This window comes from Prionailurus bengalensis, chromosome B1, assembly GCF_016509475.1.
Source record: "Prionailurus bengalensis isolate Pbe53 chromosome B1, Fcat_Pben_1.1_paternal_pri, whole genome shotgun sequence".
In the NCBI taxonomy this organism is placed as follows: Eukaryota; Metazoa; Chordata; class Mammalia; order Carnivora; family Felidae; genus Prionailurus; species Prionailurus bengalensis.
In genome coordinates this window covers 79,521,299-79,548,704 of record NC_057344.1, presented here as the reverse complement: position 1 = coordinate 79,548,704, position 27,406 = coordinate 79,521,299, and the positions used below count along the sequence as shown (strand labels likewise).

At 37.7% G+C, this 27,406-nt stretch overlaps 1 protein-coding gene across 2 annotated transcripts in view; it reads left to right on the top strand.

Moving 5' to 3' along the window:
* The window catches only part of ARHGAP10 (Rho GTPase activating protein 10), a 326,505-nt gene that overhangs the window by 262,155 nt on the left and 36,944 nt on the right, over positions 1-27,406 (top strand). For both annotated transcript variants that reach the window (XM_043567800.1, XM_043567809.1), the window contains one exon: positions 9,023-9,173. In XM_043567800.1, the coding sequence (XP_043423735.1) occupies positions 9,023-9,173 (151 nt within the window). The remainder of the gene's footprint in view (positions 1-9,022; positions 9,174-27,406) is intronic.

The window sequence follows — 27,406 nt, the reverse complement described above, 5'->3', positions numbered from 1 at the left end:
AACATGAATAAATTATACAATTGACCTTTGCACAATATGAGTTTCAACTGTGCAGTTCCACTTACACATGGTTTTGTTTTTTTTAAGATACAGTATGGTATTTCCCTTATGATTTTCTTAGTAACATTTACTTTAGCTCACTTTATTCTAAGAATACAATGTATAATACATATGACACACAAAATATTTGTTGATCAACTGTTATCAGTAAGACTTCTGGTCAATACTAGGCTATTAGTAGTTAAAGGTTTTGGAAAGTCAAAAGTTCTATGTGGATTTTTGATTGCATGGGAGAAGGGAGATCAGTACCCTGACCCCTACATTATTACCAAACTATTCCTATAAAATTTAAAGCTGTTGATTAACAAAAAAAATTTTTTTGATATTTATTTATTTTTTGAGAGAGAGAGAGAGAGCGTGCGCGCGCGCGTGGGGAGGGGCAGAGAGAGAGGGAGACACAGAATCCGAAGCAGGCTCCAGGCTCCGAGCTGTCAGCACAGAGCCCCACATGGGTTGTGAAACCCACAAGCTGTGAGATCATGACCTGAGCCGAAGTCTGTGCTTAACTGACTGAGCCACCCAGGCACCCCTAAAGCTATTGATTTAATGTGAAGGCTGGTAAATATCCCCTGCCGCCCCACCATGCAGCTTCTCATAAAGAATTACCATTGACCACCTTCAAAGCATGGTTTTGCTTAGACATTTTTTTTTTTACTTTTTTTTTTTTTTTGAGAGAGAGCAAGTAAGCAGAGGGAGGGGCAGAGAGAGAGAGAGGGAGAGAGACTCCCAAGCAGGCTCCACACTGTCAGTGCAGAGCCCCACATGGGCCTCAACCTCATGATTGTGAGATTATTACCTGAGCCAAAATCAAGAGTTAGATGTTGGATGCTTAACCCGCTGAGCCACCCAGATGCCCCTAGGCATTTCATTTTTATGAGCATTAAAATGGAGGAAAAAAAGTGTGTTGCACTATTTCTTAAATATGTAGGCCATACCTAGGGGCACACATACTTGAGGTTTTAGATGATTCTGATAAATACAATCATATACATGCCTTCAGGAGATGTTTTCTTCACTGTGATTAAAATTCACACATTTCCTCTTAGAGAATAAATAGATCCATGGCTTATTCTTTCTTTCTAGGGAAATGGTCATTGTGGCCTACTAAACGAGGAGGGGTCATAGCTTGTATTCCAAAAGAAAAATGTCATTCACCTTGAAATGTTCATAAAATGATGAGTCAGTGAGTTCTGAATATGTTTACTTATATTGGGTATAAAGTTTCACAGGTAACATTCGGGGAGGGTCCTGCTTCTTGTCATGGCTAGAGCTAGTCTTGTGTTGTGGAAGTCTCTCCTTGTGGATCCCCAGGCCTTTGGAGACTGCAAATGGTAGGCTTCTTGTGTTCCGATCCTCTGTACTACTGTCAGGACGAAGTGATTTTTTTTTTTTTAATTTTTTTTTTTTTTAATTTTTTTTCAACATTTTTAATTTATTTTTGGGACAGAGAGAGACAGAGCGTGAACGGGGGAGGGGCAGAGAGAGAGGAAGACACAGAATCGGAAACAGGCTCCAGGCTCTGAGCCATCAGCCCAGAGCCTGACACGGGGCTCGAACTCACGGACCGCAAGATCGTGACCTGGCTGAAGTCAGACGCTTAACCGACTGCGCCACCCAGGCGCCCCTTAAATTTTTTTTTTTTTCAACGTTTATTTATTTTTGGGACAGAGAGAGACAGAGCATGAATGGGGGAGGGGCAGAGAGAGAGGGAGACACAGAATCGGAAACAGGCTCCAGGCTCTGAGCCATCAGCCCAGAGCCTGACGCGGGGCTCGAACTCACGGACCGTGAGATCGTGACCTGGCTGAAGTCGGACGCGTAACCGACTGCGCCACCCAGGCGCCCCCCTTTAATTTTTGTTTTAATGTTTGTTTATTTTTGAGAGGAAGAGAGAGCATAAGTGGGGGGAGGGGCAGAGAGAGAGGGAGACATAAAATCTGAAGCAGGCTCCAAGGCTCTGAGCTGTCAGCACAGAGCCTGACCCAGGGCTTGAACCCACGAACCGTGAGATCACGACCTGAGCTAAAGTCGGACACTTAAGCAACTGAGCCATCCATGCACCCCAGGACCAAGTGATTTCTAAGGGAATGAAAAGTTTTGGGAAGATAAAGGGTGAAAAAGAACAAAAAAAATTGGAAGAAGTTCTACACTGAAATTGGAGGAGGAGTTATTTTTATTCTGGGCTTTTATACTGTAATGTAAACTTTTTGTATGTGAGCAAAAGACAAATTGAAAAAAAAATTTTAGGTAGGCATTGGGTTTTTATTTAGTTAAGAATATTTGTAGACATTTGGGTTTTGAAAGTCAAAGTTACAGCTGTGTTTGGGAAAATGTATTCTTCTGACTTCAGAAGGTTGTATGCTTGTGTTTCCCAAATGTTTGCAGGTGCAAACTGATACAACTGCACCTGGAGTGTTTTTAAGGGTTTGCAAACCAGAAAACACAGCATTTTATAACTGGGAATGTATGTTCACACCGTGACTGTAAGAGCAATGTAGTTTCAGCTTAATCAGGAGTTTACCTTATGAATTGGTTAGAGAGAAAGCTATTTAGTGAGCCTGTGAACCTTTACTTAATGCCATTTGCTTACCGATGTATCAGAGTTGTTGATTATTATTATTACCTCTGTCAGTTTTTGTTGAACACTGGAAATACCAGGGCACTGATGTTGCATACACAGTTAATGCCACTGAAAATACCCATGGTTTAGGGTAGGTAGTTCTGGGGTGTGTTTCATTATATACTGTTTGGTAGATAAAAGTTGTCATTTACTAAAATCTTGAAGTAATAAAAACCAAAGTCAATTATGTATTACTCTATGTATGTTTTACAGCACATGGAGTGCTGAAGAAATTAATGCGGTATACGCCGTTAGGAGTTGGGAAGATGTCTGAAAATGTCTCTAGAAATTAAAGCTAAAAGCTTGGAAAGGAAGAAAAACATGAACCCTAGCAGTCTGATAAATTCCAAAAAGTACACTTTTTGCTTTGCTTTATTTTTTTTTGGGGGGGAGGGGTGGGTTATAGCAGGGAGGGAGTTTGTAAAGCAACATTGAAGTTGTTTTTCAAAAAGCTCATGGTAAGTCAGGGCCATAGTGAAAGCCTGAGCCTGTAGGATGAATAGGCTGGGACTGAGAACGTCTCCTGCCTTCCTTTTCCCATCCCATTTTTCCTGGCTGCCCTTCTCAGTGTCTGCTGTGACATAATGGAAGGAGCCTCATGCTGATGGGTAGCAGGAGGACTCTGAACAAAACCTTGTAGCAGGGTCCAATGTCAGCCTCACAGATCTAAGTGTTGAGGTTTGCATCAGATAATGCATATGAAAGCACTTCGAGGAGTTGCAGCTATTAAGCAAAATCTCCCCTGATGAGGAGGCACATGCATAAAGAATAGTGTTTGGAAAGAAAGGTTCAGAGCCAGCCAGATGGGAAATAGCAGTTGGCATTGAGGCCTTGGTCTGGGAATAAAGCTTGAGTTTACCACTAACTAGTGGTATAAATATGAGCAAATCTTTAACCACAGGGGCCTTGGTTTGTTCAACTGTGAGAAAAGGGCTTGGCCTAAGTGATAGGTAGGATACTTTTCGCTCTGAGAGTCTGAGTTTTAATGAACCAGAACAAACATGAAGCCTTAGAATATTTCCAGCGTCTAGACTGAACCTAACTGGTATTTCACTGTCAGTCCCTATTATCGATTCTAGTTAAATTTTCTGTAATAGACCCATATTTAGTCATGGGGTAGAGCTGATTCGAAGACAGACAGCTGGAAAGTTTTCAGAGTTCTTTTGTACTGTTCACATAGTAGCTGAATTCTAAAGTTATGTTACAGATGGAAGGTTCATGCTACCTTGGTGCCAACTTAGAGTCATATAACCTTAAGGTGATGAGTGTTTGTCTAAGCACACTATAGACTCTGGACCTGAAAGGAATATTTGGCTATTTCGTAGCTAAATATTGTGGAAAGAAGATTGGAAATTTTATTTTTGTCCCTCCTTGTATGTTAAATGTTCACTAAGGGGAGTAGGCATTGGTTTCCAACCATCTTCTGGCTAAATCTCTTTGTGTTTATGGATAGTATAGTTATGTGAGCTAGGCCACCATCAAAGAGGACAGAGTATGAATGGGGCTTAATGTGATTGGGTAACATTGGAGACAGGGCAACACACTGACCAACACATCCACACTAGAATCAGGAAATCTGGGTTCAAATCTTCGTAGGTCAACCAGTTGGTCATAGGAATATGTCAGGTATATTTCAACTACCCAGTAGTTGCAACTATTATTATTCAAGATGATGGGAGTATGCACACATATTAGTAATCTCCCTATCACAGTAAAGACCAGTGGATTCTCCTGTAGAAACATGTAAAAAAAATTATCTCATCCCCCTTAATTTCCTTTAACCATATTATTTGTTTACTTAGTTGAATCAAATGCTGAAGGTTTGAGTTGGGTATTAAAGCAAAATTTTCAGAGACCATTTTTATTTCCTGTTATCTACAAAGCATTTCTGGCAGAAGTGGCCCAATCATTTCCATATGTGGCCCCTGGTAGCAGAGCATGAAGGACTCTGGGAGGTATTTATATGTATGGCTGAGTCCCACGGGCATAAATGTGAGTCTTGGTGAGTCTGTTGAGTCTGCAGAATCTGTGACTTAACAGTGGTGCCAGACTTGTGTTTGTGCTAACACTTAGTAGATCTGAATAAGTGCTTATCTACCTGACATATCTATGTGTGGAGTTTTGTGTTTTGTCTTTGTCTTGTCTGGTTTGAGTTTTTCTTTGTTGTAAAATACGTAGGTGCAGTGAAGACACTTTCTACCCTGAAACAAATGTTTTGAGTAGACTTGATCTTTTAGTACTGTTGAAGATGAGTTCATCTGCCCTACAACAAAGGTAATAAGATGCTAGGGAAGTTAGGAGAGTCAAGAGACTTTGGAAAGAGACCTGGGCAGCAAAGGAATTTGCATCCATGCAGTGGTTCTAGAATTGGGAAGTCAGTATTATAGTCGAAGATGACACACATCTTGGCCATAGTAGAACAAGATAAGTAAATTTGTAACTTCTAGAATCAGATGACCAGGAAACAGGACAAAATTGTAAAGTAAACAGTTTATTGTTTCCTCCTCTCCTAAACTTAAAAAGAATATTAAAAAAAAAGTTATTTCTGGTGTTTCAGAGAGAACCATAAGAACATAGCTTTGTAGGTTAAAAAACAAAAGTAATTGGGAACTTGAGTCTTGTGCATTGGCAAATAAGGTAGATGCATATACAAAGTGATGTGTTCGTGAAACATCTAGGAAATCATGGCACAATGATGGTGAGTCTTACATAGAGAATCTCTTATAAAGATAATCTGAAATTATACAGATAATCTCCAGTTTTACTCTTTTTAAACAGATATAGAACATTTTAGTTGGTGATTTTTTCCCCCTAACGATTCTATTTTATTTGTTTTTTAAACTAGCAGTAGGGGCTCTGGAATCAGAACTGAGAGCAAAGATACCAACTCTGCCATTTTCAAACTGGACATTTGGATTAATTGTTTAATCTTTGAGCTTTTATCATTTGAGCTTATATCACATGTTCATGTGGGGAACAATGCTTCCCTCAAAAGTTGTAAGAATATTAAACAGAAAGAAAGCCTACTACCTAGTACGTGCTTTTAAATGTTAAATGTATTTAATGAAAGAGGAAGTAATTTAAATCTCAGATTTCAGTGCTGAAGTGCAGAAATGAATACACAAAATAATTTTATGATTCTAGCTGACTTGGGAATTTGATAAGGGGCTCTATTTGTTTCTTCCCTTTCACCCCCACTGCTTGATGAGCTTCTTGCATAAAACATTTTAGAATCATGTGTTTAGAATAACTAAACAGTGGATTTGAGGAATATTCAAGACTTTAAAGAATTAGTGCCCTCTCAAAACAGTGGTTGAGCAGAGTAATGAAGGTCTAAATCCATTTTTATTATCACATGTGATCATATTACAAATACCAGTAGCTCCCATTTATTTCTGGTTATGATGTGTCAAGTGCTATACTAAACAGTTTATAAACATTTTCTCATTTAATGTCTGTAATAACATGAGATCTAGGTGTTATGGCCCTCATTACACATGTTTTAAGGAGTAGTCTATACATTCATAGCTGAGAAGACTTACAAGCCAGGATAGTGCCTTCTCAAGTGAGCAAAGGTGCCTTGGTATCACCAAATTCAGATGACAGGATAACTCTGAAATGTTAATACAACGTGGAGTTTGTTGAGGAAGTGGTCGGCATTTAGCATCTTTGAAATATTTTACTCTAATTATGACTTGAGCGGGTCCAAGGAATCGATTGTGTGTGTTCAGTGCCAGTTTTTCTGAGATAATATTTCTGGTGTTTTGATTTTGACTGTGGTCCATCCAATACAAGTATAAAATGCTGTAGAATGTTTGTCTGAGTAGGTATTTCTCAGCCTTGGCTCCAGACAAGAATCACCTGGAAGCTTTAAAGTGCAGGTCAAAGAAAAGCAAATAAACCTGAAGCCCAGTCCCCATTCCCAGATAGAATTTTTCCTGAGTTTCATTCAGATATAATGGATATAAAAATTTTGTATTAGTTTGAGGTGTACAGTATAATGGTTTGATACGTGTATGTATTGTGAAATGATTACCACACAATCAGTTTGCTTAATGCCCGTCACCTCACATACATTTAGCTGGAAGAAGTTTGTACCTTTTGACTGCTTTCATCCATTTGCCCCCTACTCCCATCCCCCTGCCTCTGGCAGCCACCAATCTGTTCTAACCTATTAGTTAGGTTTTTTAAAATTCCTCATGTAAGTTAGATCGTGAAGCATTGGTGTTTCTCTGTCTGATTTCACGTAGCATAATGCCCTCCATGTCCATCATGTTGTCACATGTGGCAAGATTTCCTTGTGTTTTTTTTTATGGCTAAATAATATTCTCGCAGATATTCTGATATAAACCATGTCATAAGTATTCTGGAGGCTTGCAGAATTCCATACTTAGCCCTGGGATGTCTCAGATCTTTCCCCTGAGAGCATTGGAGTTGCACTCTCAGGTCCTGCCTTGCTTGGTGGCTTGCAGTATGGCTCTGAATGCTTGAGCCGCTCCCCACAACTCCCCCCTACCCCCCACACTCCTACCCATCTTGTTACCCTGAGGTGTGTGTGGAGGGAACAACAGTCATCGGGGTGGGTCTTAGAGGAAGGTCTGTTCAGAAGATTATCAGCTATGCAGAATCAGTTCTGGGATGTAACTTTCCCATTGTTTATTTAGGCTTTGGGTGTATTGGCTCTGTGTATTGTTTGGTTTCCTATTTCAGTACTGTCCCAGAGGCATTTCCCATATTTGTAAAGATCAAACATAGGTAAGAAGCTATTCCAACAGTTGGCCACACACGGGCTGTTTTCTTTCAATGGAAGTAAGTTTTCCCAACTTCTCTCCTTCACATTGTCATACTCTTCTCAACCTAACTTCTCTCCTGTTCCCACCACTCCACAACCTTCCTTAATTTGAGTAGTGACAGATGGTAATGAATCCAGCTGTGGACAGTAGTTTAGACAGCAGAGGATTTTTTAAGGCAGATAAGTAGTTTGCTATTTGCTGGAGTGCCCTATTGGAACACAGAGTCTGTGGAAATATGGTGTTAGCAGGTTGCCAGTTGGAGCACTAAATTAAATTTTCACTAGCAAATATTTGTCCACAGTAATTTAAATCATTTTGTATCCCATTTACGCATGAGGGGGCAGTATGGTACTATATAAAGCAAATGCTCTGTTGAAATTGTCTATTTTTATTGGTATATAATAGTTTCTAGGTGAGAACTTTTAGACTCTGCGATCGTAACTCTGACATGGTAGTTAGTTGTTAAATGTGATATGCATATGTGATCCCCTCACTCGTATACACAGGTCACATGCCTTTTTTATTTAAATGCATAATCATTTCCTTGCAGCAGTGGGGCTTTCCCACAGTGCCTTTTTTATTGTGAGTTTTATATTTATGTTTTGTTTAATGGTAGCAAGCTTTCTTCCTGTTTCCTGCTTTCACTTGGGGAGCATCAGGCCTCTTGGAGGTGCAGTGTCTATTAGGTTGATGTGTCTGAATATTTTATTTTATGACTTCATTGAAGGTTGAAGGGTCTCCAGTGTTGTTGGGGACAGGAAACCTCTGAACTCAGGTCTTGGCAGCTGTGGAAGGTCTATTATAAATTACCTCTGCATGATATGCTTCCCTTTATGGGACAGATTGCTTTTCTCAAAAGAAAAAAAAATTGTTAAGCAAAGAAGCAGCACATTTTAATTAATGTTATTATTGCTGATATATGAGTGACACTGTAGATTATCAAGGTGCTAATATTCTAGGTTTCATAAATGGAAGGGAAATTATTAAGGGAAGTTGGAAGGCAGTAATTGATAAAATCTATAAAGTATTTTATGAAAAATGTACATGGGAATCTGAAAGGTAATTTCATAAGCATAAGCTATTTTTAAATGTGTAAAAAATATTTACAGTCATATGTTTCTGTTTATGTAGCTGAAAAAAATTGAGACCAGCATTTGGCATAAACATAACCCTGTATGAAACTAAATGGGATATTTACTTTTAATGTTTTATCCTGGCTACTTTCTTTGTGGGTGAATATCTGTGGTATTGTCTATACCTGGTAAAGTTAATTATACATATTTAGTTTTGGAACAAATTTATTTTGAAATATAATGATTGGACATTGCTTTTACTTAATTTTAACTAGAAATTGTATTTTGAAATCTTCTGTTAAGAAAATAAATGAAAGACTTACGACCTGTACCCACGATTTGAAGGAATGGATTTTTGGCTCCAGCCTGTTTTGGATGAGCTCCAAATCAAATGTTGCTTGATACTGGTTTACTATTGCAACACACAGGTTTCTGTTCATGGGAAACAATTAATGTCCTTTATGCTTCGATGGCAGATTTTTAGGACCCCGCCCGATGCGACATTCCTGGAGCCAGTTTCCCTGTCAACATCACCCCCAAATGCTCCACCAAGGCAATCGAAGAGACAAGGCCAGAGGACGAAGAGACCCGTGGCCGTGTATAATCTTTGTCTGGAGCTGGAAGATGGTAAGATGTTGATTCTATTTTTCTGCTTGACAGCATGTTGAGAGTATGGCATATCATATGTCCTCAGGGAAGGCCATTCTTTTCCTTCCTTTGTGTTTTAATTTCTTTTCACCTTAAGATAATTTTTTGAGATTAACAAGGAGGGTAAAGCCTTCTTGTCAGAGAGAAAATGCGAGTTTCAGGTTTGTGTTTGTTATTTGTTATGCATGTTTCTTTTTTTATTTTTAAAAGACAGCTTAAATTTCTTTTTTTAGGAAACTTGTGTGACCTCCTGTGAGGTTACATAACTCTGAGACAAATGGAAGAGGAACTAAAATTAAAGCAGATCTTTTGAGAGGAGCTGATAGTCTAATGTTAAATACATTTAGATTAAAGGCATAGTTTTCTATTGCACTGAAGCTTAGGGCTTCTGCATCTTATTTGGCCCACGTTTTCTCGCAAGGCTGGCGCCTCATCGTACAGTAGGCGTGGCGAAGTGACCTGCCTTCAGGGGTCAGGCGCAGTGAACTAAGGTGCAGTGGGACTCTGGCAGAAGAAGTTCTACTGTCCTGTCCTGGCTAACATGTTCCAGTTACTTGTTGTCACGTGGCCACATTGTCTCAGTATCGTCAGATTGCCTAGTTTTTTAAAGAAAGCTTGGAAATTTGAATTTTATTCACTGATCTCTACAAAACAAGACCGTGTGCCACGTAGAAATTACTGACTGCCAATTTGTAATCATGCGGTTATTGGCATGGAGGGGTAAGGTGATTCTAAGAACCTCTAGTTCAGTAGGCATGTCTGAAACTGTGACTCTTCGGTTGTGGGACCTTTTGAGGACATTTCCTGAATTCGTAATTAATCTTCATTCTTCTTTTTGTTATAACCTTTTTTTCTTTTTTGTATCTTTCATTTATTATCCTTGCAAGCTAGTGAAGTTATATTGGTTTGGAAGTATGAGGTGATTGTCAGAAGGAGGAAGGGAATGAAGACAGAAACAAATGCAGTACCTTTCATCGTAAGGAACTATATAGTCAAATGTCCAGGTAGCTAATATGGAAAGATCCATGCAAGCAAGTGACAACTGATTAGGGAGTCTCTGCAGGAAGCCTCAGAATGCTTCCTGTAATAACACGGTGGGGGGGCTAACGTGTGCCAGTATTCTTTCACATCGTTTAAGATGGGCATCATATGATACAACTATTAGTTTTACAATCAGATCCTTATTTTCCAGAGGAAGGGCATGAATCCTTAAAATCAACCTATAATTTCAGAGCTTCCTTTTAAGACCTTAGTTTCAACTTCTGATCCTACCTAACTTTTTTTTTGTTCTCTTTTTTTCTCACTCTCACTCTCTCTCAACGGAGTTGCTAATAAGGAGTAAAACTGACTGGTTTGAATTGCACCTTTTCTTGTATCTCACTTGTCCTCTGGTGGAAGTGTTAATAAATAGTGAAGGAGGCAAATGTTGGGAAGTAGGAAGAGAAAAAGAAGTCAAGGAGATGTAGAATAAAATCTGCATTGGCTCACTGGCCCTTGAGCAAAACCAAATTGGCTGTATTTCATAAAGGAAATGACCAAAGAGTGACTCTTTGTCTTAGAATCACATCTACTTTTTTGGTATTTTAAGGAATTGAATCATAATATCCAATCAGTATACATGGTGACTGATCTTTTGACTATTGTGTTGGAAAGTGATTATTAATGAGTAAGAAGTTGCTGAAGTGGTGCTTGGTACATCTTTTATGGGAATGCTCACGATGGCATATAATCATAGCTTTCCTAGATTTTAGGTCATATAATAATTCTTAATTATTTGATTATAAGGGAAAAAAGATTGTGAAATATTCAATTCCTTTAGTCTGTTTTTATGTTCATTATTTATATGGTGTTTTATTCTACGTTTTGTATTTTATAACTTTACATTAATCTGTCTTGATTGTAGCCTTGGAATTTGTTGTTGTTGCAAATTGTCAGAATCAGGAAAGTCCATGATTTTGTCAGAGAGTAATTTTATTTTATCTAGAGGTCATAAGATAAAGCAATTAAAAACTATAAGTTATTTCTCCCCCCCCCCCCCCCCCACCAATTATTTGTAGGTAAGCTTTAGTGAAACTCAGGTTGTGTGAAAAAGAATTATTTCAGAAAGAACAGAGTAGGGTCTACATATTATATTTTCCAAAAAAGGCAGGGTGGGGGGGATAAATGAAGAGAAGAGCTTCTGAAAGGAAGCATACAGGGGAAGCATACTAAAAAACTGTTATTGACTATACTTAGCATATTGAAAAACTCTGCCCCCTCCCCCCCCCCCAAAAATCTGTTGTCCCTAGTACTTAAACGTTTTTTTTTTTTCAGTAGCCTGAGTTCTATAATTGTCAACTTGAAGGTTTCAAAAAGTTTAATCTTTTTAATATTTTTTCTTATTGGTGGTAGTAGAGTCAATTTCCTGTGTTTCACTAGGTCTGGTGAAGATATGCATTACAGTCAACTTTGGTGGATTATTCTTCCCAATTTTGTAGCTTAGATGAATGTGATAGAGATTTTTAAATGTAGATGTGTCCTTCTCCCACTGATGCAGTGTAGTATAAATTAATCTTGACTTAATGAAATATAGGACAAATAGTTACTGTTTAAATTTAGGTGGATTATCTGTCAAGATCCAAGGCGCTAGATTAGATGATCAGAGATTTTCTTCAGCCTTATGATTTGGTCACAGATTTGGTATTTGAGTTAAGTGTTTGTAATATGTTATTTCTTCTTCTACATTGAGTAGGGTATGAAACTAAGTGATGTACCAAATAGCCAACCCTGGAAAACAGTCAGAATTGGCTTCAATTTAACATCAGGCAGATCAAAAAGTCATTATTAACAAAGAGTCAGCAAGCCTATTACATGAGCTGAAGCAGGATAGGCCTGGAATCAGAGAATCCAAGCTGGCGTAAAATGAGAGAGAAACCCTCTGCTGTTAGACATGAATTTTATTATGATATATTCAACCCCACCCCCATCCCAATTGAGAGGTGACCAGTTTAATTAAAGACGCCTAGTGTCTTTACTTTGTTAAAGACTTTAATTGGCTTTGGCACATTTATCCATATTATATACACAGTGCTCGTTATTTTTCTTTGTAATATATGATTAAATGATATTAAACTTATTATTTGCGAAAGACTTTAAAATTCTAGTTAGTTGCTCACGGATCTTTGTTGATGATTAATACGAACTGAAATGGATATACTATCTGGCTAGATTTCTTTAAATAGAGCAGCTATTAAATCTTTACTAAAGCCCTTATCTTTATTTGGTAGAAGCCATATTGTTCATTTTTATATAGCATTTAATAATCTCATGAACTTCAAAGTTGAGAAGTTTGGCTGGGTCTGTTGTGAAATAGAAAAATATGAGGTATGCTGGAAAGTGCTAAAAAGATAACTAAAAATCAGAGGTTTGCTTTCATTCTCAAATCATCTTTCTGTGTTTTTATTTTCTTAGAATTCATAATAAAGTAACTCCAGACAAATTTATAATGTATGTTCATTTTCTCCTGCTCATTCCATATTTATGTCCTTTACTACCTCTTATGTAAAGAGACACCTTTTTTGTTGTTGTAATTCTCCCAAGTACAGGGGAAGTTCATGAGGCTATATGAGATACATTCTTTGTTATTCTCATTCAAGGCCAAAGAAAAATTTTAAAAGAGATTTGGGGAGTGGGAGACAAGATGGTGGTCATCTAAATTTTGACCAAGCTCTTTCTTTATGCTAGTTCTAATTTTAAACAGAATGAGGCATTCATAGGACTAATTTTTATTTGTATCTTCTTGAGTAGTTAGGTATTCTGTTGCCCATCTTCTTTTGTACATGATCTAGCAGTTTATTTGTTTAGGCAACTTAAAAAATATGATTTATAGCAAGTTGAAAACAGAATCATCTTGCAAGCCAGTTGGCAAGATTTAATATTATTATAGAGTAGGTCTTACTTGGGTATCGTTGGGTTGGCACTCTCACACTTGGATCCCGGATGTGCTAACTGCAGCACATTTTGTTGAACATGTGTTATTGTAGTCCTACAGTGTGACAAGGATGGAGAGCCTTATAAGCATAAAGTGAAAATGTAACTGTTAAAAGGGAGATAGATAAACAACGAAGCATGATCGTTTCCCTTCTGTTCTAAGGAGGAACATACTGTGATACGGATCAGTCTCTAAAATCAGAGTAGCATAAATAAGTTGTATGTAGATGTCCTTTCAGCCGAAATGACACCCAGGTAGATTTTTAAATGATTACCTAACATTTAAATGTCCCATATCAATGAGAGTGATGCTGAGAGCCACCTTTGGTATTTGGAAAGAATCTTGTTGAATAATGAATGAGGCATAAGCAAGAGAATAGAAAGCTAAAAAGGAGGCTCTTGGAAGGTCTTTTGAAATGTAGATTTTTAATCCTAAAGTATGGAATGCCCCTGGCAGTTTGGAGATTTTCTGCCTCTATCATTAATTAGTGATTTTTCTCATACTAGAGACTAAAATCAGAATTCTGTGTATCTGTTGAAGAGTTTTTACAAACTCTGCATCATGTTTACACATGGTTTCTATTTCAAGGCGTCGATATTCTACTCTCCTTCTGTCACTGTACAGTAAAAGAATGAGACAGCATGGTAGCAAGTGCCCAGTGCTGGGCTGTCGGCCTCATGGGCCCTGAGGAAGGCAACCCCAGGGCTGCGGTAGGTGGGAAAGGTGTCATGGTTTCCTTGAGCGGAGCCATTTTGGCAGTTGGTTGGGGCATGATTTCAGGTGAGGAAACTAGCTTGAATGAAGGCCTGGCAGCAATGGTGAGTAAGAATAAGGCAGGAGGGTAAAGAAGAGGCCAGCTTGGTCAGACGGGGGCAGGGTTGAAGAGTAGTGACCAGTGAACCCAATGAGATGTTGCCAAACCAGGGGAGGTCAGCCTAAGGAATGATGGTTAGAAGTCTGGTCTGAGGACTTTGTATTCTGATTCTACTCAGATAGCTTACCCTCTCTAAATCTATCGTATTAACTACAAAATAGTAGTTATAATGTGTGCTACTGAGGATGGTTGAGAAGGTTTAGGTGGTTAATATGCTTAATGTAGTGTCTGGTATATAGTAAACAGTCAAATCCTAGCTTCTGCTATTCAATATTATTATTAAAGACAGAGAAACGTGCCTTATATATAGAATGATAAGAGAAGTTACTGTTTTTCAGCAAGGGAGAGTTGTCACATGGAAAATAATATTAAAGGAAGTTTAATCTGACTTAAATCTGTCTGTAAGAATCAGAAAGGCCATGGTAAAGGCTCGTTAAGTAGTTTAGGTTTAGGTTGGTATGGTGTTGAACCAGCACTAGGAATAGAAGATAAATCTAGGACAGGTGTTAAAGCAAACTGTTGGGACTTCTTAACTGACTCGATGTGGAGAATGAAAGCAGATAATCAAAACGATGTCTTCAGCCACATTTTAATATTTAGACCACCTTTTCATCAAAAGGAAGGAAATACCTCATTTTGTTAGCATCTTCAATACATAGTGCAATATGTAACCGCTTTGGAAAATAGGTTTAATAAAAATAGTGTACAATGTATTAGTGTAAATAGTATATATGGAAAGTCAGTGGAAAGAGGAAAATATTAAATAGTACTAAATGGTATGTCTTCTTAGAGAAAGAATAGTCAGTCTCATAACCGTGAGCAATGGAGAGCTCATTTCTTTTCCCCTATTTACCGCACAGACTTATATCCACATTCACTCGTGCTGGGAAGGTAAAGGTTGCGAGGCAACCACCAAACTAAAAGACGATCATTTCAGTAGAAGTCAAGGGTGGATAGCAGACAGTCATGGCAGCTCTGTACTCTCAAATCTCAGTTCCCAAGAGAGCGTCTTTAGAAATTGCCTTCATGAAAACATGCTTTTATCAGTGAATTGTAACCGTCCTGTCATCCCCACAATGTAAGAAGAACCACAGTAAAACCATTGTTGATGGGAATTTTCAGTGACATTCTACAGCTATTGACATTTTCTTGTAGACATAAGCTGATCAGCTTGACACAGAATTATAACCAACCCTAAGTAACTGGGCACAAACAGATCTTCGGCTCAAGCTTGGTGATCTTCCCTTGATTCTTATCATTTTTTTGGCATGACACTTCATGGGTGGACGCTGGATAATAACTTCCTGAGTGCCAAGGCCCCTTGCCATTTCTTCGGGGCAATGTTATGATTCCCTGACATGGAATTACTGTATTGTGAAGTTAAATCTAAGACCAGGCTTGAATCAGTGACAGTATATGTAGACAGATTATTTCTTAACTCACTGTTACAATGATGAGATCAATGGGATGGAAAAGGCAGCCAGAAATTTCAGGGCTGTAATTGAGTTGTGGCGTACCCATAAATCATGCAAGCTGCCTCCCCTGCATTGGCGTCTCCCCAGAAGCCTCCCAGAAGCTCAGCCCCCCTAATGTCAGTGACAAAGCACACGGCAACTTCTTATATGACTTCCTATATAATCTTAACTATGCTTCTGTGTGGGATGAACATTTCCCCCTTTCTCTGGAGGGAAAAGGCTTATTTAACGCCTTCAAAAAAATACATAGCTGCTTCTGTGGTGAAAATAAGTTCATGGCAGGTAACTAGAATTTATAGAAGAGAGAAAAATTCTTTAAAGCTTGTCTCCCTGTGGTGTGGGTTTTTTCTTCACTTCTAATAGCTTTTATTTTAATTTCTAGTTCTGAATTCAAGCAGCTGTCATTCTCTTTATAGCCCTTTTTGAAACTCCTACAGCGTAGGAGGTAGCTGGGCTGTCTAAGAAACATCTTTTCAAACCAACCAAAGTATTGTTTATCCTGAATGAAATAGAATTTTTAAGGCTGTCAAGAGTGAGTGATTTGAAGCGTTTTCTTTGATAGCCAGGAAGATGAGCAGAAATCTTAAAGAGGGGAAGGTATTATCTCAATGTGGCCAATTCCAGGTAACTTCTCTTACCCAGAAAAAACTCTTTTGAACCATGATAAAAATTACCACTAAGTGAGGGTATTGTCTACAATTAATATAACAAAACAAACCTGTGGCAGCTCATTTTTACTTACTGAATTCTTACCAGCTGTTGACGAAAAAGAATGAGATTGAGTCAATAATGGAGAATACTCCTGTAACTAGTCCCCTCTAGTTGCCCTCTGTGAACTCTGGGTAGCAGCTTTGCAGCTTGGTTCCCTCTGAGGGCTCATTCTGCTTTCCATGGCATTGCTGTGTACCCTCCGAGCAGTATCTGGAAGTTGAATGTTACTCTTGGATGAAAAGAATTCTTCAAACCTATTAAAATGAATTATCAGGCTGACGTTTTGCAGATACTAGTATTCTCTAAAGTCAGCAGCATGGGGTGCCTGGGTGACTCAGTTGGTTGAGCGTCTGACTCTTGATTTTTGCTCAGGTCATGATCCCAGGGTCGTGGGATCCAGCCCCACGTCAGGCCCTGTGCCAAGTGTGGAGTCTGCTTGAGATTGACTCTCTCCCTCTGCCTCTCTCTCTCTCTCCCCCACTTGCACGTATATTGTCTCCCTCTCTCTCTCTCTCAAAAAAAAATTAAAATCAGCAGCATGATTTTTTGGGCTTCAAATGTGATTATGGTCATGATTTTATTTTTCTCTTTGGGTCAGAATAGAATAATATTAAGTATTTACTCAGTTATTTGACAGGTATATTCTTTTTCTTAAAAATTTTAATAGTTAATGCAATAACAGGATACAGAATTTGGAGGGTTGATAATGGTGATCAGTGATATATACCATACTATATGCCAGACACTGTTTTTAGCAATGTTCGTTAGGTATAGATAATCCTCATAACCATCTGAGAGGTAGTATTATGATCATCCCTATTTTATGGTTCAGGAAACTGAGGCCCAGAGATCAGTAAGTCACCTGTCTCACAGCTGGCCAGTGACAATGCCAGGATTGAACCCAGGCAGTGCAATCCCACAGCCTGGCCCCTTTTCCACGCTGCTAGTGTGCTTAACACAAGTGCTGCAGTGACATCTTCTCTTCCCTGGAGTCCGTAGACATGGCCTGTTTGCCTCTGAGTCTTTCAGAGGTGCTCTGCATTTCAAACAGTATGTCAGTTTATTCTTTTTTAATTTTAGGAATGATTCTTAGTTTTTTCATTGTAAGAAAGTACTGGAATCAGAATAATGGTCTTACTGAAGGAGATGCAGGTGAAGAGAGAGCCAGAGATGTGTATGGTTGTAAACCTGGGGCACAATGCACGGTGACAGAAATGGGCCCTCCAAGAGAAAAGGGGGTGCTCATTTTTCTGGGAGGGGGAGAGGGAGGAGCAGTCATTTTATTTCCGTGACATGTTTGTTTTCATGTGGTTTATGCAACCATTTACCAAAATGGACAATTGCCTGCTCTTGTGTTAGCTGTAGTGCAGATCTCTCAGGTACCTGGTGCTTCAGCGGGTTGTTAGAGATGTGTAAAGGGAATGCAATCAGCAATTTGATGCTGCCTGAATATATTGGATTTTGCTGGTATTTTTTTTTCCCTCTTTGTTCTTCCTTTTATTAAAACAATTACAACAATAGGTAATAGGTTCCTTGGTTTGAAACCAAAAAAAGTATACAATGATGTAGTGACAAGTGTCCGCTCCACCCTGTCAGCTCGTTCCCCTCACCAGGCTGCACCTGCACAGGGCATCTGCAATCACTGACGCTGCTGGCTTAAGCCATATGGAAGTGCCATCTTTGGGTTCCAAAGTTATCTAATATCAGCATTTCAAAAAAATTTTTTTCATTAAGTCAAAAGTACTAAAGCATCAGGAATTTCATGTAGTTCAACCTACAGTTTCTTAAATCATTTCAGAGTTGGGATCCAAATTGGATTGCTGACCACCGTTAGTAGGATCACGCCATGTGAAATTGCTGTTTGTGTGCATCAGAAATGATTGCAGAGCAGTGGTTTCACATGGTTAACCTGTCGTTTCTCACCCATCTTCCAGAATCCGTTATGTATTTAGAAGCAGATATGAATATATTCTTACCTTCTTCTTCACCCAACAGCCAGTTGTACCGAATTAAAAAAAAATTATAATGTACTCATTGTCGGTTTTCATGTTTCTACAGGGAGCTTTCCTTCCCCCTTTTCACTGCTGTATAGTATTCTATGTGTTCTGTTGTACAGATGTATTCCTAAGAGGGCCCTGTGTTCTATAGCCCAACTCAAGTATATGGTGGAAGCCCCTTACTAACCACACACACTTCCAGCCTTCAGATGATAGTAAAAATGTTTTCCCAGAAATCATACACATGGGGCAGTGCCTGGGTGGCTCAGTTGGTTAGGTGGCTGACTTTGGCTCGGGTCGTGAGCTCATGGTTCATGAGTTCAAGCCCCGCGTTGGGTTCTATGCTGATAGCTCAGAGCTTGGAGCCTGCTCTGGATTCTGTGTCTTCCCTGCTCGTGCGCGCGCGCGCTCTCTCTCTCTCTCTCTCTCTCAAAAATAAACATTAAAAAAATTTATTAAAAAAGATAATACACATGGTATGCTTTCAAGTGAATAAAAGCAAGCTGTAAACAGAAATTTCAGAATAATCTCACTTCTAGAGGAAAAATTGTGTAAGTACATGTATAAGCATAGAAATAAATCTGGAAGCATATTAATCAGTTATGACAGTGGTTATACTTAAAGGATGAGAGTCATGGTTTTCTTCTTTATACATACCTGTAATTCTTTTTCCTATATTACTGGTTACTTGTCATACACACATACATATTACTTGTCATACACAAATATTGTTATACATATTTGTACATATTACTTTTATGCACCATATTGTTATACACACATATGCATATAAACACATGAATATACATATATATCACATAAGTATATACCACATAAATATATAAATATCTATGTGTTGAAGTCACAGAAGTTTCAGCTTAACACTGATGCAAGCTGTGCTCGGTATTTAGTGTGCTAAGTGTAAGTTTAAGATTTGAAGTGGAAAGAACGAAGCAGATTCCCTAGCAAGAAGCGTATGCTGTTGTTCCTATGCCATTGTTCCGGTAAGAGCTGACTTGGACAGACTTCACTGGTGCCACTGTGAGAATGGAGGGCTCTTGCTGCTTAGTGGTTTCCCATTTGATTTAATATCTTTCACCTTCTACTTGGGCTGCTGTCTCAGAGCCACACTGTCCTAGCATCTTGGGGATAGCTATCACTGGAAAGACTTAGGTAGCAAAGAGTTGTATTGACTGGTAGAATTGTTTGTGGTGAAGTTTGGATTTAAAGTAACCTGGATTTAGGGACGCCTCGGTGGCTCAATTCGTTAAGCCACCTACTTCAGCTCAGGTCATGATCTCAACGGTTTGTGAGTTCGAGCCCTGCATCGGGCTCTGTGCTGACAGCTCGGAGCCTGAGCCTGTTTCATATTCTGTGTCTCCCTCTGTCTTTGCCCCTCCCCTACTTGCATCTGTCTCACTCTCTCAAAAAAAAAACATTAAAAAAAATGAAGTAAGCTGGATTTAAATCCGTGTGCTTTCTCTCTTTTATGATCATGGCAAATTTCGCCCCCAGGCCTCACAAGTTTGGGGCAGTAAAATTTCACGTGATTTTTTTCTTTTTTTTGCCAAGAATATATGAGTTAAGAGTTGTAAACCACCCACTGTTTTGTAAATACTCAAGAATTTGAGCTTATTTGTTGAGGGCTTCATGTATGAAGTAGAGGGCTTCAAATATATTTTCATATACAGTATACTTTGAAATTAAATGTAACTCAGTCTTTTATTTTTGTCAAGCATAATGCCTAGGCATATTGGTTTCTAGTGTCTTAATTTGACCTTTGATGATAATTAACATTACTTAGGTGAGGCAGCTGGCAGGGGAGGAAGACAGGTAAATAGCCAGGAGTCCAGCAGCCCTCATTGTCTCAGCTGGACTGGAGTTTGTGTTCTGAGCAGTGATGTAAATTTCCTGAGCTGTCAAAGTGTCAGGCTTCCTCAGAAGTTTATGGAAGACAGTTTGATTCAGTATCTGATTACTTTTTGGTTCCTAAGGATAATAGTACATGGTTGTTATATTTTTTGTTTGTTTATGTAGGCAGAAATCTGAGTCTGTAAATAATACCTCAGGACTGTGATGATGTTGTAAAAATGCTCTCTGCTTTACAGAGTAAAGCAATTTGCTTTGACTTCTATTGACATTGCAACTGAACCGGTCTTATTCACTTTATAATTGAATTGCTACAGACTTCCATCGACCTTTGCAAGTGGTAGAGGTGGTTCCTGGAGTTGTAACCTAATGCCTATTAGCTGCTGCTATAACGTTATAATGGGGTCTTATGTTTTATGTCATGTGATATTAACATAGCTGATTCCCTCATGAGCTTCTCCTGACATACACGTTTGGTGTATCTTAGCTGTGTGGTAGATTTGGGGGGCAATCATCATACTTCATTTTTTAAATCTTTGGGCAACAGAAAATAAAATTTGCTGTATAATTTTATGGTTACTTCATTACATCTTTTTATGCCTTAATGTGATGCATTAATTTAGAGTTCAGGAGTTGCCTTTTCCCTCTTACGTAATCTTCTTGGGAGATGCATATCTGTATATAGTTTTGTTTTGTTTTGCTTTTGGGATTGAGAGTAGGAGGTTATTCTGTTGAGATAACCTTTCCTAGACACAGTTTCAGATAAAGAAATTGTATTACCCAAGTGATTTCTTCTCATGTAGCCACTGACTGTCATTAATCTGCATGTTATTTAGCTTCATTAAGGTTCCCATTATCGTTTGTCTTGTTGGACGAGGGCAAAATGAAATGAGAGGAATTGGGACATCTTGCCCCCTACCCAGCATGACATTGCTTTAACTTGTAGCAGAACTGAGAATTTGGGTAAGTGGGACTTGAGGAACCTTTCCTTCCATTTGGCAGTTATAACCTGTCTCAGTGCACCTCCCACTGCTGAGAAACACAATTAGCTTTCTTTCCTTAATGGGCATTTGGCACGGTTAATTTCTTAGGCCCCCTCCCCCTTTTTCCCTAATGTAAGACTTAGGGCAGATTTTCTGATCAAAGAACCTAAACTTTACCAACAGTAATCATTTACCACTTTCCACTCTATGGATGGTTAAGAAGAATTGCCTTTGAAAGGTAGGGGTGGATTTGCTCTTTTTAAAAAGAATATCCAATTACATTAGCATTTCGAAAAGTTCAATTTTAAAGTCAAACTTTGAGTTTCCTAACCTATCTCTATTATTCTAATTAGTTTAAGAAAGGAGCTGTGTGTGTGTGTGTGTCTATTTTTCCAGTTAAGGAAAGCTAATGTATAAGATAATATGATGTAATTATTCTGGGTATCTTGCCACCCTGATGTCTGCAGATCAATAATTCTGGGAATGCTAGTGCTAAGGACAAGGTGCAAAAACAAAAAAAACACTGGATGAAACTGAAAATCCTGCCTTTGGAGCAGTAATGTAAGAGTGAACCACTCTGGAAGTCACACTCCTTACTCAGAGCTGGAACTGTTGGATTTTTCACTCTCTGCAATGATTTCACCCAGTGGTCTGAGAGCAAGTAGACATAATGATGTACTTCTAAGACTTGGATAGAAAATGTGAGGCCGTGGACAACTAGATTGTCTTTGGCTGTCTTTATTAAAAGTAGAATTCTATCCTAGATGGGTCATTATCCTGATCCAGTATGCAATTCTAGGACGTCTTATTTCTCATGAGTCAAGTAGTATAGTTTGAACCTGTGTTTAACACTTTTCAGAGAACAGCTCTGCTTTATGCATGCTAACTCTTCCCCTGCACTGAATCATTAATGAATTCTTTGATTGCTCTTGGCCTTAAAATTCCATTGTTGGTCCCCCTTCCATCTATTATGTTGGTTTTTTTTTTGTAAAATTTTTTTTTCAACGTTTATTTATTTTTGGGACAGAGAGAGACAGAGCATGAACGGGGGAGGGGCAGAGAGAGAGGGAGACACAGAACTGGAAACAGGCTCCAGGCTCCGAGCCATCAGCCCAGAGCCCGACGTGGGGCTCGAACTCCCGGACCGAGAGATCGTGACCTGGCTGAAGTCGGACGCTTAACCGACTGCGCCACCCAGGCGCCCCTATTATGTTGGTTTTATGAAAATTGGTGGAAAATGTTTTCCTTCTACTGTTTCATATATCTGAAGCTTCTCACCAGCTCCTGGACTTATTTAGCTTTATTTATACAAGTCACTTCCATATTTTTTGTTCGGCGTTAGGTTTTATTTACAATGCCAAGTCTAACAGCATACTGACCTGAGGGGAGGGAAAACAAATTTAGGCTTATTCTAATTTACACCAGTCAGGGCAGCATTAGAATCTGTTTTTTGACATGGTGAAATATAGCAACTCAGACTATTTTAATGAAGTAGGAATTATGTCAGAAAATACTGGAAATAAATTTGGGAGTACTGTATTTGATACAGGGCATCCCTCTCCTTTTCAGTACACTTTACGTCCTGTGTAACATTAGGAGGAAAGATGTCTGTGGCTCGAAAGAGATTTTATTGATGTCATAATATCTGCCACATGTTGGAAACTAGGGCGGCGTGACTATGTCCCTGCTTCCTTCAAAGGTTGTGTTTTGAACAGGCTTATATAAGTTAGCAAAACAAACAAACAAAACTTCCTACTGCAGCATTTGTAATTCCCTTCCACTTTCAGCCTTGTCCCAACAGCTTAGTTCCCAAAGCTGTTGTCTGTCTGCGTCTGTGACAGATGTTTATTCTTGAGGATATCTTTTCTCTCTTTGCCACCTGCTCAGCTCTCCTCAGCATCGGTCATAAAGCCTGAATGTTTGGTTCTTAAGTCTTCCTTGGGTATAGTGTCATTAGAGAAGAGACACCAATTGGGAAAAGATGTCAAAATACTCTAAGCAAGACCATACTGGTTATTTATTACTGGGCAGCCCTATTTTAAAAGATAGAAAATAAAGAATGACAAGAAAATGGATCCAGGCCCAAGAGAAGGATATTAACTACAGCAGCTTTGTTCACCCCCTTCTGCTGAAAGAGTCCACCTAATTTTGATTAAAGTCACCCTCAAAAGTGTAATAGATCATGTTTAGTCATGAGTCTTATTTCTCTGTACTGAGGATGAGTTTTTATTTGTCTAGTCACATTTTCTCATTGATTTCCACTGTGACTTTGGAGATTTTTTTTCCCCCAGAAAGTCTTAATGCCAATAACTAATGACAATAATAGTTAAGAAGACTAGCTTTTTACTTTTTGGTATACCTTGTTTACATTAATTATAATATATAAGTGAGCCTTGTTGAATCAGTGCAGTATAATAAAAAAATACAACAAATATATTTCGGTAAATTTTAGTTTTATTGAGAGTTTACCTGAACTAAATTTAGTTTGACCGTTTAAACAGTCATGACTGTTGACTATCACTATTTTGGAAAAATGTCTATTTAAAATCGGCATAAAAGTATTGTGAGCCTTTTTTGTTTCCCAGTAAACATTTTAGAGCTATAAAGTTCTCATTGATATTATTTTGCCATGTTTCACAAATTTTGATATGAAATGTTTTTATTATCATTGAATTCTAAATTTTCCAAAATTTCCATTAGGATTTTCTTTTTTAACCATATTTAGTTTTCCCACATACGGAAATTTTAAAATCTGTCCTTTTGTCTATGAAGTTATAAATTGTTTGCAATTTTGATCTGAGAAGACAATATATATAATATTCAATCTTTGGTATTTAAGACTTTAATCTTCCTTCAAAAATATTCTATGTTTTTTTTTATTGAAGTATCTTTGATACACGATGTTACATTAGTTTAGGTATAGAACTTAGTAATTCCACAGGTCTACATATTATGCTGTGTGCATCAGTAGTGTTGCTACCATCTGTCCCATTACATCACTATTGTAATACCACTGATTGTATTTCTTATGCTGTGTACCTTTCATCCCCATGACTTACTTATTCCGTAACCAGAAGCCAGAACCTCCTATTCCCCTTCCCCCTTTTTGCCCATCCTCTTACCTCATTCCCCTGGCAACCATCAGTTGTATTTATGGGTCTGTTCCTGCTTTGTTGTTGTTATTCTATGTGTTCTTAAAGAATATGTATCCTCTGCTTATTGTGAAGTGTGTGTGTGTGTGTGTGTGTGTGTGTGTGTGTGTGTAACAGATCACCTTTGTAATGTTGACTCTGTTTTGTTTTTGTTGTTGGCCTGCCTGATGATCCTAGACCTGAGAGGAGTGTGTTAACGTCTCCAATAACAATTGTTGCTTTTTCTGTTTTTCCTTACAGTTCTACTTGTTGCTTAAGGCTTATATCATTAGGTGCTTATTTTCTTGTTGGATCATCTTGTCCCTTTACCATGTATAAAATGACTCTGTCTCTCATGTAATTTAAGATCATTGTCATTAATATTTGCCTAGCACATGTTAATGTTTTTTACTTTCAACCTTTTGTTTTAAGCATGTTTTTTTGGTAGTCAACATATTGTTGGATAAAAAAATATATTTGGAAAGTCATTGTCTTTTTCTTTTTTTTAAAGTTTATTTGAGAGAGAGAGAGTGCGTGCGCGCGCGCACACACACACACACACACACACACACACACGGGAGAGGGGGAGGGACAGAATTGCAAGCAGGCTCTGCACTGTCAGTGGAGGGCCTTGGACTCAAAAACCGCGAGATCCTGACCTGAGCCAAAATCAAGAGTCGTGTGCTTAACCAACTAAGCCACCCAGGTGCCCCTGAAAGTCACTGTCTTTTATCTGTTAATTTTAATCCAGTTCTGTTACTGTATTTACCATTGTGTAAGGATTTCTATTATTTTATAATTTTTATTTAATAAACTTTGATATGCCTTTTCTTTCTTTTTCCTCCAAAACACACACAAATGTTCTTCTGTTTCCAATATTCTGTTTTTGTTGCTAAGGTGATTGCTCTTATTTTGGGACTTATCTCATTTATCTCTTGGTTTCTTATACTTAATTATATGTGTTGCTCTCTCTACCCCTAATAAGACAAGTAATTTAATGCACTCTCTTCTGCTCTGGGCTACATTCCCCCCACCACGTGGTATTTTCCAGAATTTTTGTTCTAGATCATTTTCATTATGTTTTTAACTTTTCTTTTGTCCTAGAGTTTTAAAAAGTTAACAATAGCATTATCAAGTTTGTTGAACATTTCACATTACTTCTTTGATTTAAACACTTTAATATTTTCTTTAAGAATGTTATCAGTGTAGTTCTTTGTGTGGCAAACTTTGGGTGTTTTTATGTATAATAATATGTTTATTGTGGCCTCACATTTGAATGGCTGGCATTTTGAATATATAATTACTTGCTCAAAATTCTTTAATGGTTTAAAAATATTACTTCATGGGGTTCCTGGGTGGCTCAGTTGGTTAAGGGTCCAGCTCTTAGTTTTGGCTGAGGTCATGATCTCATGGTTTGTGGGTGCGAGTCCCATGTCAGGCTCTGTGCTGGCAGCATAGAGCCTGATTGAGACACTCTCTGTCCTTCCCCTGCTCATTCTCTCTCTGTCTCTCTCTCTGTCTCTCTGTCTCTGTCTCCTTCTCTAAATAAATAAATAAACATGAAAAAATATATTACTTCATTATTGTGCATTCAGAGTTGCTGTTGAGAACTCTGATGTCAATCTGGTTTGTTTTTTGTATAATCTGCTCTATCAGGATGCTTTTTTTGTTTTTTCTTTGTATTTGATACTCTTAAATTTTGCAAAAATGTATCTTATGTGAAATGTTTTATTATTTAAGTTTTAATTTTAATTCCAGTTAACATATAGTGTTGTATTAGTTTCACGTGTACAATATAGTGATTCAGCACTTCCATACGACACCCTATGCTCATCACCTATTTAATCCATCCCCCAACCCCCTCTCCAACTTCAGTTTGTTTGCTAAGGTTAAGAGTGTTTTCTTGGTTTGTCTCTCTCCCCCTTTTTTATCTCTTTGCTCATTTGTTTTGTTTGTTAAATTCCACACAAAAGTGAAATCATACGGTATTTGTCTTTCCCTATTTACTTTGCTTAGCATTATATTCTCTAGCTGTGTCCATGTTGTTGGAAATGACAAGATTTTACTCTTTTTTGGGCTAAATAATATTCCATTATATATATATATATATATATATATATATATATATATTCAGATATATATATAAATATATATGTAAATATATATATTCAGATATATGTATAAATAAATATATATATATTCAGATATATATAAATATATATAAATATATATATTCAGATATATATAAATATATATAAATATATATATTCAGATATATAAAAATATATAAAAATATATATATAAATATATATTTAAATATATATTTAAATATATATTTAAATATATAAATATATATAAATATATATTTATATATATAAGTATATATATAAATATACCTATATAAATATATAGGTATCTATAGTTATATCTATAGATATAGATATATGTCTTCTTCATCCATTTCTGAATCAATGAACACTTGGACTGCTTCCATATCTTGGTTATTATAAATAATACTGCTATAAACATAGGAGTGCATGTCTCCCTTTGAATTAGTGTTTTTGTATTCATAGGGTAAATACCCAGTAGTGATTGCTAGATTGTAGGGTAGTTCCATTTTCACTTTTTGTGGAACCTCTATACTGTTTTCCACAGTAGCTACACCAGTTTGCATTCCTACCAACAGTGCAGGAATGTTCCCCTTTCTCCACATTCTTGCCAACACATGTTGTTTTATTGTGTTGTTGATTTTAGCCATTCTGACAGGTGTGAGGTATTTCATCGTGGTTTTGATTTTCATTTTCTTAATGGTAAGTGATGATGAGCATCTTTTCATGTGTCTGTTGGCTATCTGGATGTCTTCTTTGGAGAAATGTTTCATGTTTTCTCATATTTTAATTGGATTATTTGTTTTTTTTGGGTATTGAGTTTTATAAATTCTTTATATATTCTATATATATTAGATATATGATTTGCAAATAATCTCCCATTCTGTAGGTTGCCTTTTAGTTTTCTTGATTGTTTCCTTTGCTGTGCATAAGTTTTATATTTTGGTGTACTCCCAATAGTTTATCTTTGCTTTTGTTTCCCTTCCCTCAGGAGACCTATCTAGAAAAAAGTTGCTTTGGCCGATGTCACAGAAGTTATTGCCTGTGGTTTCTTCCAGGATTTTTACGTTTTATGTTTTATGTTTAGGCCTTTA